Raw genomic sequence first — 15001 nt, 5'->3', positions numbered from 1 at the left:
AATGTCACAGGGGTAAATGGTAAAACCAGGATTTGAAAACACACAATTGATTTTAGAGCACTCTTTCTTAGGGCTCTAACTTCCTGTGTTAGCCCTCATTATTTATTTGTTGTATTTCTATGGAAGCCTTTTAATTGGATTCTCTTTTCCAGTCTCACTAACTCCTCCCTCAAATTCCATCTTTCATATGACTAATTACCAGAGTAATCTTTCTAGAATATTACTGCCACTTAATATCAATCATCTGTGCTTCTCCATCACCTGCAGACTAAAGTTCCAGCTGCTTCATGACACACACAGTCTTTCATGATTTAGCTCCTGCCTAAAAATACAGCCTCTTCTGGAACTTTGCCTAAGTTCTATGGCCCTGTCCAGCCATCTGAGAACCACTTGCAGCTTGTGAACAGACCTTACTCCCTCAGCGTGTCTCTATGCTTTGTACTCATTCAGAGCTCCTATTTCAGGGGCAGGCTGTTATGGAAATTGCTCAAGAGCAGAATAGGTGTCCCCCTGTGTTTTATACAAAGTCTGGCAAATGGGAGTTTACTTTCACTGGCCTTTATAAGTTTCTTGAGGGAAGCCTTGGTTCTCTGTACCTGCAGTACCTACCAAAGTGCGTGGTGTGAAATAGTCACTCATTAAATTGTAAAACCAGGATGGAGTAACTACTTCATTCCCTTTTATGCTATTTTCCTAAGCCAAAGCCTTGGACAAGGAGATCTCTTGAGTGTCACTGCCTTTACCTTGGTTTACTGCCCTGCAGGGGAAATTCATCTTGGAGTGGGGTCAGAATAATAGAGAGGCCAAATTGTATGGTATGGTATATCTTGGGGATGGACATGAGGGTCTGGACATAAAGATGAGGTGGACCAAGAAGCATGAATATATTTACATTAGTGAAGGCAACAATTTGCAACACTGGAAAAATGATACCAGGACATAAAATATGGTCGATATTTTGGGGAGTTGTTTGTAGAGGAGATAACTTTTTCTCCTCTGCATGGAGATTGCTTTTGGGGAAAGCCAATGCAGAAATTCTTGGGTTTTAGAATCTTTTTAAAAAGCACACGAAAGTTATATTTATTTTATAGCGTTCTGGTGCTTTTGTGACAGGCAGCCTGAAGTGAAATTACCTTCACTGGTCTTGGCTCAGTCCTCCCTCCACTCCTAATCATCCCTTCAAACCCACATCCATTAGACAGAGCAGCTGTCCTTCACCACTAAAGAAACGCAGCCCAGAGTTATGTTACCGTGGAAACAGAATCACTTTTTTGCTGCAAGACACATCGCTTTATCTGCATTATTATGAAGCAGAATACATTGGTAGGGCTGGAAGGGGAATCAAATATTCTGCCCGCCAGTGTTGTACTTGGCCTTTGGGTGAATAAATGACTTTCAATTAGAGTGCTTAAATATCTTTTAACTTTAATAATTGTTCTTAGATCCCCAACAGAATTTTACTTGGAAAAGAGTAAAAAATTTGACTCTGCTAGTAAGGAGAGAGCTATAAATTCTTTCAAACTACACCACTTCTGTTAAAAATATATGTGAGTGTGGGCGTGCACGTGCACGAGACTTTACAATTAATGGTTTCATTGTGTGTAAAATAAATGTCTTTGTCCCTTGTTTTTTGACTTTCTGACTTGATCCTATTGCAGATTTATGAGGTTGTCCTTACCTCTTCCTTTCTTTGTCTTTACTCTAAACTGCTTTGTAGTGAACACATATTTGTAATCCTATCTTGGGTTGGGCTGTCTGTATCCAGATCCTTTCTGGACTTGCCGCTGAGTTTCACCCGGGCCTGTCACTCGCTCCCACTTCTGGGTCATTATTCCTTTCGGCAGCCAAAGTCCTTGCTCTACCCTGCACTGTTACTCTCGTTCCCAAGCCTACATTTAGTTACTATACTATTTTATTTTCTCTTCTTGGAACTACTCTATTTCTTACTGTTTGTGTTGCTGTCTTGAAGACCAAATCTGCCAAAATTACACTGGTGGAAGGATGAATTCAGGAAAATCCCAGGAACAAAATAAAAATCCCTCATCCCTTCAGTTCCAAAGATGCTCACAGACACTGAGTTTCCATACAAGTCCAGAAAAAGTGCTACTAAAAAACAAACAAGACACACACCCACACACCTGCACATGCATATGTGCACACGTGCACACACACACAGTCTGAAATCCGATCTAATGGAAAGGGAAGGAAAGTCTTTTACTGGCTGGATATAAATTAGAACAGAATGTGATACTTTAAAAGTACTAGTGTTTTAATTCTAGAGATAGTAGAATAGCATTAAGAGACAAGTGATACTTATTGAGCAACTAGTTAGTTCCAGATGTTTGGTTTTTTTTTACATCTATGTTCCATTTAATTCTCAAATTCATCCTCAGGGGTGATGAGAACTGAGATACTCAGTTACCACCCAAACCCTAAACAACAATGATTTCTGATTCTGAGTTCAGTGTTCTTTCCAACCACACCACTTTGTGTAGTGTCCAGCAAAGCTCTAATGTGTTGGGGACTGACATCTGAGGAAAAACTGAGGCGAAGATAGCCTCTAATCCTGACTTTGCCTCTACCGGACTTTGGAAAATCATACATGTGTTTCAAACTCAGATTTGTCCATCCTTGTTTAATAGGGATAAATAACCTCTTATTTCCTTACACATATAGGGAATTAAGCAGTTAATATGCGCAAAGCATGCTGAAAATACAAAGGGCATTCTATTTCCATAGGAAGAATGACTTACTGTTGTTACTGTAATAGCTGCAGATTGGTAGGTCCATGTAACTCTCAATCAGTTCAATCCCAAATCATTGTCAAGACCACATTTGCAGTATCTTTGGGAGCAGATGCTAGCACGTATTTCTTCTGTCTCCCAAATCATCTTAACACAGTGCTGGATTATGTAGTGGATACTTAATATATATTTTCAAGTGATGGAGTGGGTCATTAAATCCAACTATTCAATATCTGCTTGAGCCATCAGTTACAGACCCAATTTTATCATAATATCAAAAAGGATGCTTTAAATGCTTGGACACAATTAGCCCAAGTTGTTATATGAAGATACAGTGATAAAACTCTGGTTTATAGTAGTATCCAACTGAGTTTTAACAGGAATAATGGCCAATTCTTCTACTATCACATATAAGGAAATATTTTATATCCCTAAACTCTATTGCTTGTCTTTCAGATACCAAGGGAAATGTTAGCTGAATAAATATTAAAAGAAAATAATTTACATTGAACCTGAAATTTCACTTTCCTTACCTCTAAAAAATTAGCAATAATTGCTCCATTTTGAGCATTTACTATGTATGAACTGTACTCTACACACTACCTCTTTAATTTTTATAATGAGCATATAAAATTGGATCCATTATTGTGCCTATAATAATAAAAATAATAATCTGATTCTGGGAGGAATCAGATTCAGAGAGCCAAAGTAACTTGTCCAAGTCGTTACCTGTCCAAGTCTGTAACACAGCCTGATTCAAACCCATACAGACTGATTCTAAAGTGTTTTCCTTAACTGGGATCCTCCAGGTCAGTCAAATGCATAGTCACCTTTGAGAAAACCAACCTTCTTTTGCTGCCTATCTCCATTAAGCTCTTTATCCTGCATTTTATAAATGAGAGGAAGGAAGGGAAGAAAAAAGGAGGGAGGGAAGAATAAGGGGGAAAGGAAAGGAAAAGAAAGGAAAGGAAAGGAAAGGAAAGGAAAGGAAAGAAAGGGGAAGGAAAGGAAGGGGAAGGAAAGGAAGGGGAAGGGCAAGGGCAAGGGAAGGGAAGGGAAGGAAAGGAAAGGAAAGGAAAGGAAAGGAAAGGAAAGGAAAGGAAAGGAAAGGAAAGGAAAGGAAAGGAAGGGGAAGGGGAAGAGGAAGGGAAAGGGAAAGGGAAAGGAAAGGAAAGGAAAGGAAAGGAAAGGAAAGGAAAGGAAAGAGGAAGGGAAGGGGAAGGGGAAGGGAAAGGGGAAGGGGAAGGAAAGGAAAAAGGAAAGGAACGTCTTCCACCCCTCCTGAGTAACCTGGGGATGAAGTGGGACCTATCCAACTTCTTAACACTGTCACCGTTGCCAAATAGTAAATATGTGGAATGTCAGTTTGGTTGACTTGATGTCATTTTGCCTTTGTTTTACATTTTTCAGGAGAAGTATTCTTGCAGATTAAAGGGCCCCTGGAAGATATTTATAAAATCTACTGCTACCACCATGATGAGGCGCACAGTGTACTGGAATCCTATGAAAAGGAAGAAGAGCTGAAGCAACATTTGAGCCACTGTATCCAGTCCTTAAAGTAAGGCCTTTTCAAATGATGATTTCCATGCCTAGCAGGGAACATTTTAACTGGATGTAGATGAAAGTTCTCACATAAATCCTATATTTGATGAGGCTTGCTGGGAGCTCCACTTTGTGTTCTCTTTATGAAAAGCTGACATGCCAGAAACCCTGATTGACTCTTTTCTCCCCCCTGTGAGCATGACTAAAAATAACATGGGAGAAGATTCAGGGCTCTGTAGAGATAGAAAAATGCAATATCAAAAAATGAAATGTGGAAGAAAAGGCCCTTCTTAAAGCTGTTGTTACCTCCCTGCCCACCCCCCACCATGAGACAGCATGGGGCACCGTGACCACTGCAGCATGTGGAATAATAAAGTTAGTGGAATGTTCCATGGTTCTCTGATGGCTCTCACTTTTCCCCAGATTCACTAGACCAGGTTCAGTCAGACCCTGTTCAAGTTAGTTTCAGGAGTTAGTTATGCCTTCCTTCTTTATCCTTAAAGTTTTGGTGCTACCTAATATACATTTTTTTTTAATCTGGAGGAAATTATTCACCATAAAAATCTAAAAAATATAAGGAAGTACAAATAAGATAAAAACACTTGCGATTCCAGGTATTAACTCATTGCTAGACCATGTATTAACCACAGCTTGCATTTTTTCTGATTTTATTTATATGCATAAATATGGATATGTGTTTGGGTTGATTCTCCTAAATGGAATTGGTATCTTATTTTGTATGCAGTGTTCTACCACATGAAGCTAAAGCCGACATTTCTGCCCTACTCCACATCTTACCTAGTGGTTCTACTGTGGTGTTTCATTTCTAAGGATTACCCATTGTCAAAGAATTAGCCAGAGAGAGTTGTGATATCTTAATCAAAGCATACTCAGCAGTCTGAGCCTCTAGCATATTCCCCCATTATGAAAATGAAATCATGAGACTACAGTAATCCCCCATCTTATCCATGGGAGATACATTCCAAGACCCCCCCCCCCAACACTGGATTTCTGAAAACTTGGATAGTACCAAACCCTATATATACTATTTTTTTTTGTATACATTCATACCTATACCTATGATAAAGTTTAATTTATAAATTAGGCATAGTAAGAATTTAACAATAATAACTAAAATTGAACAATTATAACAATATACTGCAATAAAAGTTATATGGTCTGTCTCTCAAAATATCTTGTTGTACTATACTCACCCTTCTTCTTGTGATAATGAGAGATGATAACATGCCTCCATGATGATGCGATGAAGTTAGGTGAATGACATAGGCCTTGAGAAGTAGTGTTAGGCTACTATGGACCTGCTTAGGATCAGTCATCAGAAGGAGGACCATCTGCTTTCGGATCACGGTTTTTCCGTAGTAACAGAAACCCCGAGAAATGAACCCATGGATAGGGGAATTACTGGTCTCTGGAAAATGTCTTTCCAAGGGAGAGCTGGGATTGAAAGTGGGTTTAAACAGGAGCCAAATAATTTTTAAAAATTAACATTACTGCCCTCTATTGGTCATTAAGTTGTTGCAGTTCTTTACCCATTTTTCATATCATGGAAAGACTATATTCAAGTCGCAAAATCACAAGCATTTATGTAGTGCTTATACTATACCCAGCATAGCTCTGGGTGCTGAAAATAAAAAAAATAATAATAATAAATGAGAATTCAGGTAACTCTTAAAGATAATATGTGACGTGTAGCTCCAGTTGAGTATTTTTCCACTATTTGCATTTTAGTTCAGTGTTAGAAATCAATTCGGAGAAACCTTGAAGTTCGAAGTTGTATCCATGTAAATAAATTCATATATTAAAAGCAACATCGTCTAAATATGTATGGAGAAATAATGGTGTTATCCGGGGTGTGAATATCTATTTTTCCTACCTTATACTAGTGGCAAGATCTTATCAGCAAATGTCTTACTTGAGTCACTCTCCTTCAATTTCTAGAAATAAAAATCTCACAGCAAGTGAACAACTAGGACCTTTAACTATTGCTCCAACTACAACCTCAGGAATGGAGGTCCATACCAGGAACGGATGTAGCTAATTTACTTTGGCGTGTGCTCCTAACAGCTGACTAGAAGTGGGGCTGTCTGTTCAGAGTGGGGTGAACACTAGTTTATTCATTATTAAGGCTTTTGACTCCTAAGAGAAAGAAATGGACCCTGCCAGAATACTCCATTAGGCAGTGTAGTTCAGTATCATACCCCCTAAAAGCAGCTAAAAGGCAGAAGTAATTTTGAAACATCATGAAGTATCAATTACTAAAAATGACTTTCAGACCCAATGACTTATTTGATCTTTTTCTGAAAGCCTTGAGTTATTGCCCTGGTGGATGTCCCAAATCTTGTGTATTCAGCACTACTCTGATTCTAGGGAGTAATTTCAGGCACTGGAAGGTGCTAAGGCTTAGAAAGCACAAAAATCCAAGCAAAGTAATATTGACACTACTATTTCTTAAGGGAAAGAAAAATCAAAATAAAATAGCTTAAGTTAGAGCTATTTTCCCAAAAGTTGCCTTTCCATGAAAATAAAGTTGATGATGAATTGTACTGGTCTGCCCAAAAGCTGAGAGCAGAATTATTGACATTACTATAATACTGGCTTCAATTGAGCTAAGCTTTAAATTCTGAGAAACAGGTTTTTAAACAGGTTTATAGGCCAAAGAGAGTCTGGAACACCCCAAGGGCTTGGTTTCCCTTGCCAAGTAATCAGTCAACGCTATTACTGGGGCTCTGCCTTCTCCTTGTGGCTAAATAACAGAGCCCAAGTGCACAGTTGCCAATTTCTAATGAATATTAGGTGTGGCCTTCATTTCTACCGTGCAAGGGGATATTGAAGCAATATCCATGAGAGAGGTGGCTTCAGGTCTCAGAAGTTAAAGCAGATTTTAAGCAACTTAGGCTGCATTTGAACTAAAATTAAAATATGTTTATTGAGGGCCTAATAAATATTTATAAAAGTACTAGATAATGTTGAAAAAAACCCACATATATATGCATAGTTCTTGCCTCCTAGGATCACACTTTCTACTTGGGTAGATAAACAAAACCATCTGGAAAGTTTAATAACAATACCAAAGTTAATTTAAATAACACACCAGAAGCTGTCACGGTAAGGTTAAAGACTAATTTCCAAAAGGAGGGTAGAGAGATTTCCTGGTTCTGTAACAGACTTGAGCTCATAACCCTTGGCTATTCTTTGAAGCCCATTATCTTTCAAAAAAGAAAATAATATTTGTATCTAGAAAATAATTTTGAATCCCTTTGAAACATTAGGACAGCATTTCCTGGTGTATGATTTCCCCTGTGTCAGATCCACAGGGATGTGTATTAAAACTGCACATTCCTAGGCTCTGCTCCAGACATACATACATACATACATACATACATACATAAATAGGACTGCTGGGGGTCCAGTCCAAGAAGCTATGGATTAACTAGCATCCTCAGGTGATTGTGGATACATACTCAGGTTAAGAACCACTTCAGAAGGAGAAATCAGTACTTACTAGCTGCTTTCCCTGAAGCATACAGACTTTCTTCATAACTATAGACACCATCTAAGCAGTAATTTCAGGGTTTGGGGACCTTAAGAAAGAAAGGCTAAAACTTTCTGGGAGTGCAGTATCACATCTACATCTGTAACTTACAAATTGGAAATCTGCAAATTTTTATTTATTCAACAAGGAATATTTACAGAATCTCATTAGTGACCCGTAAGATTGCATGAAATGCTATTAATACTGTCTCTAAATTTATGGAAGTCATTTGCTAAAGCTCTGGTTACTTAGCCTCTTTGGGGTTATTTAAGGCTTCTGATCTGTATGCGGAAAATGAAAAATAGAATAGCTATAAATGCAAGTGTAACTATAATTAGAATAGCCTGTCTGCTACCTCCTTATTCTGTTTTTCTAGCTATAAATACCACCAAATCCCTGCTGCCTTTCAGAGGCGCTAGAGATCTGTTTATTTTGTAATAGATAAAGAATGAAGGGGCTTTTCCAAGTTTTTTGGTAGTTGGAAGACACATTCCTAGCTTTATGTCTAGTTGTTATAAATTTGTATATATTTTTCTTCTTCCTAACCAAAGCCACCATCCTTGGGAGGAAAACTAACTTCTAGTCATGTGGGTGTTTTGGCTGTTTGTAATACTACTACAGTTTCTCCATTCAGAGAGGAAGCTAAAAGCTTGTGCAATGCAGAATCTAAAGGAATAGAGCTTAATTTGTTCACCATATTTTATACTTCTTAATGATATTCTAAAAAACGTTCCAAGTAAAAATTAAAATCATTTTTGAGGGGTGCCTGGTTGGCTCAGTCGGTTAAGCATCTGACTTTTGATTTCAGCTCAGGTCATGATCTCACAGTTTGCAAGTTTGAGCCCCATGTCAGGCTCTGAGATGACAGTGCGGAGCCTGTTTGGGATTCTCTCTTTCCCTCTCTCTCTGCCCTTTCCCTGTTTGTTTTCTCTCTCTCTCTCTCTCTCTCTCTCTCTCTCTCTCTCTCTCTCTCTCTCAAAATAAATAATAAAGTAAACATGAAAAATATTTTTAATCATTTTTGAAATTTTTTTCAATTCCTTGTTGTATGGCACCATGTTTGAACAAAGACTATTATAATTATGAAACAGCCACATAAAAACTTCTGTTAATTTTAAGTCAAATTATAATGAGGCCATGAGGGTAAGAGGTGTGGTGAGGGTTGTATTAAATTACTTTTATCCCATAAAAGGGTAAATGGACACAATTTAACTTCCTCCTTCCTGAATTGTCTTTGGCTGGGGTGAACTTCTGGAAAGTTTTAGTCTAAAGGGGAGAATTTTTAAAATGAGGAGCAAATAAAAAGGAGACATTATAAGGTAGTACTATTATTACAGGTTTTCCCTGTTGGAAAATCTCTCAGGTTCCTTTTTATAAAATGCTATACTGACATTAAATACAGTGTTTAATTTATGTTATAATATTTGTTTTATTTGGTTGAAATAAATGAAATAGAGAAAAAAATTTCTATGTCTTCTTTAGGAGTTAAAAGAACAATCTTTTATTTCAACTTCAAATTTTCTGTTTGGTTCCAAAATTATCATGTTGTTCAGTTGTTTGCCCCGTAGAAAAATGCATTTATATTTTTATTCAACTTTTCCCCCAAATTTTCTGATCTATGATCCATAGAGCATACTGAGAAAATGAAATTCCTCATTAGAAGGGGACAGAAATTGAGATTAAAATGTGAATTCAAATAAATGGAAGGAAATGCTGCATGGGGGGTGGGTAATAGTGCAATTTCTTTCATTCAAGTAGAAGCATTCTTCAAATAGCATTTAATAATTGCCTAAAATGATAACAGTTGCTGATTTAAAAAAAAAAAACTTATGATTCTCCGCTTGATTACAACAAGGAAATCTTAGATTCAGCAGAACCCAGTTATTTCAAGATGTCTAGGAATCCATTCATAAGAAGATGTGTGAAGAGAGAAGGACAAACTGTTTTACATATATGTATACCATTGTTTTCCACATATGTAGAGTACTGGGATTAATTTTTTCAAACCTTTTAAATCCATTAAATCTGTGAAATTCAACATGGGTATTTATCATAGATTTTCTTCTCAATCATAGAATATGAAAAGACTATCTATTGTTATGAGATGAGGTCACAAAAATTTTTCATATTAAAAATATTCATTGTATTCCAAAAGACTGGAAACCAGAGGTCGAGGTGATCAGGTTATGAACACAGTTTACTGCTTTATTTCTTTATAGCTATATGAAGCTTTTGGAGAAAAATTTCTATCTCCTTTCTGCCTGAAATTTAACTTGAATGATTCCCACTTCTTTTCTTGTTAATTAATTAATTTGACAAATATGTCTTGTACTCCTACCTGATGCCAGTCACTTTTTCAGGTACTGGGGCTACAGCAGAGAACAGAGCAAGCACACATTCTTGCCCTCATTCAGATGGGGAGCAGAGAGATAGACAACAAATGAAATAACTGTATGGTATATTAGAAAGTGACAGTGTTATGAAGACAAATAAAGCAGAAAAAGAGGGTAAAACGTAGAGTAGGAGGCATGGCACAATTTTTAAAAGTTTGTTTTAAAGGAACTTGAGGAAGGTTTCACTAGGAAGGTTTCACTAGGAAGAAACATTTGAGCAAAGACCTGAAGGAGATACCTGAGCCAAGAGCAACCAGGCAGAAGAACAGCAAGTGCCCAGACCTGGAGGCAGAAGCTTGTCTTAAGACTATAAAGACTATAAAAAGAGTCCTGTGTTTGGAAGACATAGTTTGGAGGAAGTTTGGGAACAACAGGAAATGAGGTAGAGAGGAAGTGGAAGGAGAGGCAGATCACATTGCCTTGAAGGACTTCCATTTTTCCTGAGCTAGATGTAAGCCACAAAATTAGCAATGGCTAGTGAAAGTTTTTGTGAATTTTGATAATTAGTGAATTGTCATATCGAATAGGTGAATGGTTTATAACCTGGGTAACACTGTATACAGAAATATTATGTAGCACTTGAGGGTAGCTTTCTACAAGTCAATTACAGTTTACTTTGTAGTGTTATAATCTCAATTTCTCCTGTCACTATGTTTAACCAATTCTATTCTCTCTTCTCATAATGTAAAAAAATCGATGTTTAAATCCATTTTCACATGATCAAAATTTACTGATTACAATCTGAATCAATAGTTTTCAATCTTATATAGAGTGTGAAACAAAGTTGGTGTAGACAAGATACAGGTAAAATTTGAGGGATGTGATTATAAAATAATGAGACTAATTCTATAAAACATTCATGAAAATAACATCACTTCATTTTATGTAATAAAAATTTAAGGGTTTTATAATGTTTGCATATTGCCTTAAGTATGTAGATTTACATTAATTTACTTTTCTCCTTCTCTCTTATAGGAAAATATACATGCAAGAGTAAGTACATTTGTTTTAATAATAGAAACCAAATGTAAAGCTCATGGGGAAAATGCTATTGAGTATTTCCAAAAATTAGAATTTTTGTTTTTTACAATTATGTTTATTGCTTCTGATACATTATTTCCAATTTGCCTGAGGTAAACCTACATATTAAATTATCTCATATATTTTACAAAATGTATTAAAAGAATCCTGGGGTATAATATTTAATAAATCACAACTTTGCTGGTTCCAGGAACTCTTTAGGAACTGCTCATCACATGTATATTTAGGAACTTATTGTGTCCAAAACATACCTTCCTAAGAACAACATTAGTCTTTAAAAACAAAACAAAACAAAACAAAAAAACCTCAGATTAATACCACAATGTTTTTGAAGTTTCTATAGATTAATGTACAAAAGAAAAGATCTTTATGCATTGTAGTAAATATTGGGTTTCTTCCAATTTGGACTCATATGATTTACAGAGAAAAAATCAAACACACATATAAAATATATTTAATATACATAAAATATTAAGATCAAATAGTTTGTCACTAGGACAGTATAGAAGTCATCTTATCAAAATAACACAACATATACACAACACTTTGGAAGATGTCCATTTTTATAGAAGGAAAAAACATGTCTAGTCTAATACTGAAGGATGATATTGGCTTAAATACAAACACAGATCTACCAGGACTTTTAAAAAGTACATTTACTTTCATTTTTTTTAATGTTTATTTTATTTTTGAGAGAGAGAGACAGAGTGTGAGCAGGCAGTGCGGGGGTGGGGGTGGGGGTGGGGGTGGGGGGCGGGTTAGTGGGGGGAGCAGAGAGAGGGATACAGAATCCAATGAAGGCTCCAGGCTCCTAGCTGTCAGCACAGAGCCCAATGCTGGACTCGAACGGAGAGATCACGACCTGAGCCGAAGTTGGACGCTTAACTGACTGAGCCACCCAGGGGCCCCTAAAAAACCATGTTTGCGGGTCGCCTGGGTGGCTCAGTCGGTTTAGCGTCCGACTTCGGCTCAGGTCGTGATCTCACGGTCTGTGAGTTAGAGCCCCGCATCGGGCTCTGTGCTGACAGCTCGGAACCTGGAGACTGTTTGTGATTCTGTGTCTCCCTCTCTCTCTGACCTTCCCCCCATTCATGCTCTGTCCCTCTCTGTCTCAAAAATAAATAAACGTTTAAAAAAATTAATAAAAAAGCATGTTTGCTTTAGCATGGTTAGTTAATTATCTAAAGGCCTGAGTTCCTAGTCTGTGTGTGTACTTGTGTACACGTGTGTACTTGTGTACGTGTGTGTGTGTGTGTGTGTGTGTTCTAAACTTATGAAACTGTACCTCAGGAAATACAAAAATCTATAAAATAAAAATTATATTAACTTAAGCTGTAAATACCTGTCATTTATGCTTTGGTGCAGAGTGATCATGAGGAAAGACAGAATTTCAGAAGTGAGGTGGAAGAACCAGGCATCGGACAGGGAACCTTAAACTAAGGCCTTGTGTTCCTGTCTTGGCCAAATTGAGATGTTAGTTTTTGACATACCAAACAGGCACCCAGTTTTCTCTCACTTTATAAGTCTTTTTTTTCAAAAGGGGGGGGGATATATATATATATAGCATGCAAACAGATGTGAGTAGTGTTGTTCAATGAGTTCCTAATTCTGAGATCATCTCATGAAAAGGTGCATGATGGAAGGGGGCCTTTGTCCTTTCACACACTGTGATCCTCCTGGCTTCTCTTCAATGATAGTTGATGCATTTGGATGGGTGGGAAAATTGCTGTCTCCTTAAGAAGGCTTTTGCTCCAGCATTGTGCCTAGGACTAGAGATTCACATAGAAGAACTATGTGAATTACACAAGAACTTCCTATGCTACAAATTCTGCTCAGGTTTCTTTTCCTAAAGTTTTTCTCCTGTGGTTATAAAGACCAAAAAGAGAGAGAGAGAGAGAGAGAGAGAAAGAGAGAGAAGAGAGGGAGAGAAAGATTCAGAGGAGAGTGAGAGATTCTTTTAATACAGTTCACATGCACAGGCTCCCACATACAGAATACTTACAACAAACAGTACATTGTATTGAAATACTTGCTTAAAAATCACTCTAGCTTTTAGGACAGTCCTGCTGCGTGGGAGTTAGCAGGCTTTGTATGCCTCCCCCTAGCCTATTCTATACATCAAGAACTGGAAAAGAGGACGAGCAATCCCAGCATGTGGCTGGATGAACATCAAAGGCACATTCGCCATGAGTTATTTTCCTTCCTGTTTCTCTCACTCTGGTCATGAGGCACACATGCTGCTACATAAAAGGGTAAAAGGCAATGTCAAGTGCTTTGTAATTGTTTGGCTCCTTAGCAGCTAAGGCCAAGAATATTGCAGCCAAGAGTGCATTTAGGAAATGTAGGTTTTTAGATGCTTCAGAAAAATTTCTTACCTATGGAAATGGAAAATTGTGTCTGGGTTCTTTTTTTACAATCGACATATTTAAAAATACAGAAAAAAGATAAAGATGTTTATAACTTCTAACATGTTTATTTTGAATTATAATCTTACGCAAACTTCAAAGACAGTATTAAAGTGACAAGAATCATAGAATCCTGCACCAAAAAAATGCCCCCAAAGCATTTGATCCAAATCCCATGTTCTAAAGCAAGAAAAACATAACTATTCTAAATTTAACAATCTCCAGAAATGCAATGTTTTATCTTTATGTTTTTCCACTTTTTTATATGCATCCTCTGTCTGACTGTGTATTCTTACCTTTAGATTCAGGATTTCCATCAATCTCAAAATGTTGTAGATTATTTTCATCTTTCTTAGGTTTTACATTTTTTAATTATTAAAGAAACCCTGGAAAAAGTAGAAAATCAAAATGAAGATAGTAGAGACAATTGGTAGTCACATTCCAGAGAGTTAACTCTTGAGCATTTCAGGAGTCCCTTACTTCACTGAAGTTTTTTCTACACACACACACACACACACACTGACTAACATAGGACTGCTATATATTTCCTGTATGTCAACTTACTACCTCATTCATCAGTGTATCATGGACACCTTTCTATGTCAGTAAATATAAATCCACATTGCTTTATGACTGCATAATATTTTATCTGATGTATACACCACAGTTTAGTTTACCAAACCCTTATAGATACTTGAATTATGTCTATTTGTCTTATAAAGATTGATGTTATGTGTTCATTCTTATAAATGATATTTGTACAATGATTTGATTTTCTTAGAATGAGTTTCTAAAAGCGGAATTGCTAGATCAAAGGGCTTTTCATACTTACTGCCAGAAAATTTAAGAAAAGCTGAAATAATTTACATTCCCACTACCTGTGTATGAATTGTCCATTTATCTCCTATTAGCCAGCACTAGAAACAATTAATATGTGTTATCTTTATAACTTGTGGCAACGTAGGAGGCTCCAAATAGTATTATACTGTTTTAACTTTAATTAGTAATAATCTTTAGAATTTTTCATGTATGGTTAATTATTTGTACTCATCTAATAAATTATCTTTTTATTGATTACTTTTATTGAGATGTTCATCTTTTCCTAATAAATTGATAGTGGCTCTTTAATTAGCAAGTGTATTAACACTTTTTCTGTTTGATGTGCTATAAATAATTCTTCTAGCTTATCATCTGACTTTTAACATGGTTTATGGCAGCTTCTGTTTTCATTTTTATCTGTATAGTATTGCAGAGCTAAATTTTAAAATAGATTTATCACTTTTTTCTACCATGGCTTTCAGATTTTGTCTTGTGCTTAAAAAC

General features: G+C 36.6%; 1 protein-coding gene across 1 annotated transcript in view; it reads left to right on the top strand.

Annotated features, from left to right (window-relative positions):
* Positions 1 to 15001, top strand: part of ARHGEF38 (Rho guanine nucleotide exchange factor 38) — a 129080-nt gene that overhangs the window by 77802 nt on the left and 36277 nt on the right. Inside the window, exons 4-5 of the mRNA XM_043571252.1 lie at positions 4155 to 4302; positions 11208 to 11225. Coding sequence (XP_043427187.1) covers positions 4155 to 4302; positions 11208 to 11225 — 166 coding nt within the window. The remainder of the gene's footprint in view (positions 1 to 4154; positions 4303 to 11207; positions 11226 to 15001) is intronic.

Source organism: Prionailurus bengalensis, chromosome B1, assembly GCF_016509475.1.
Source record: "Prionailurus bengalensis isolate Pbe53 chromosome B1, Fcat_Pben_1.1_paternal_pri, whole genome shotgun sequence".
Classification (NCBI taxonomy): Eukaryota; Metazoa; Chordata; class Mammalia; order Carnivora; family Felidae; genus Prionailurus; species Prionailurus bengalensis.
The sequence above is the reverse complement of the archived record's forward strand: the minus strand, read 5'-3'. Positions and strand labels throughout refer to the sequence as shown.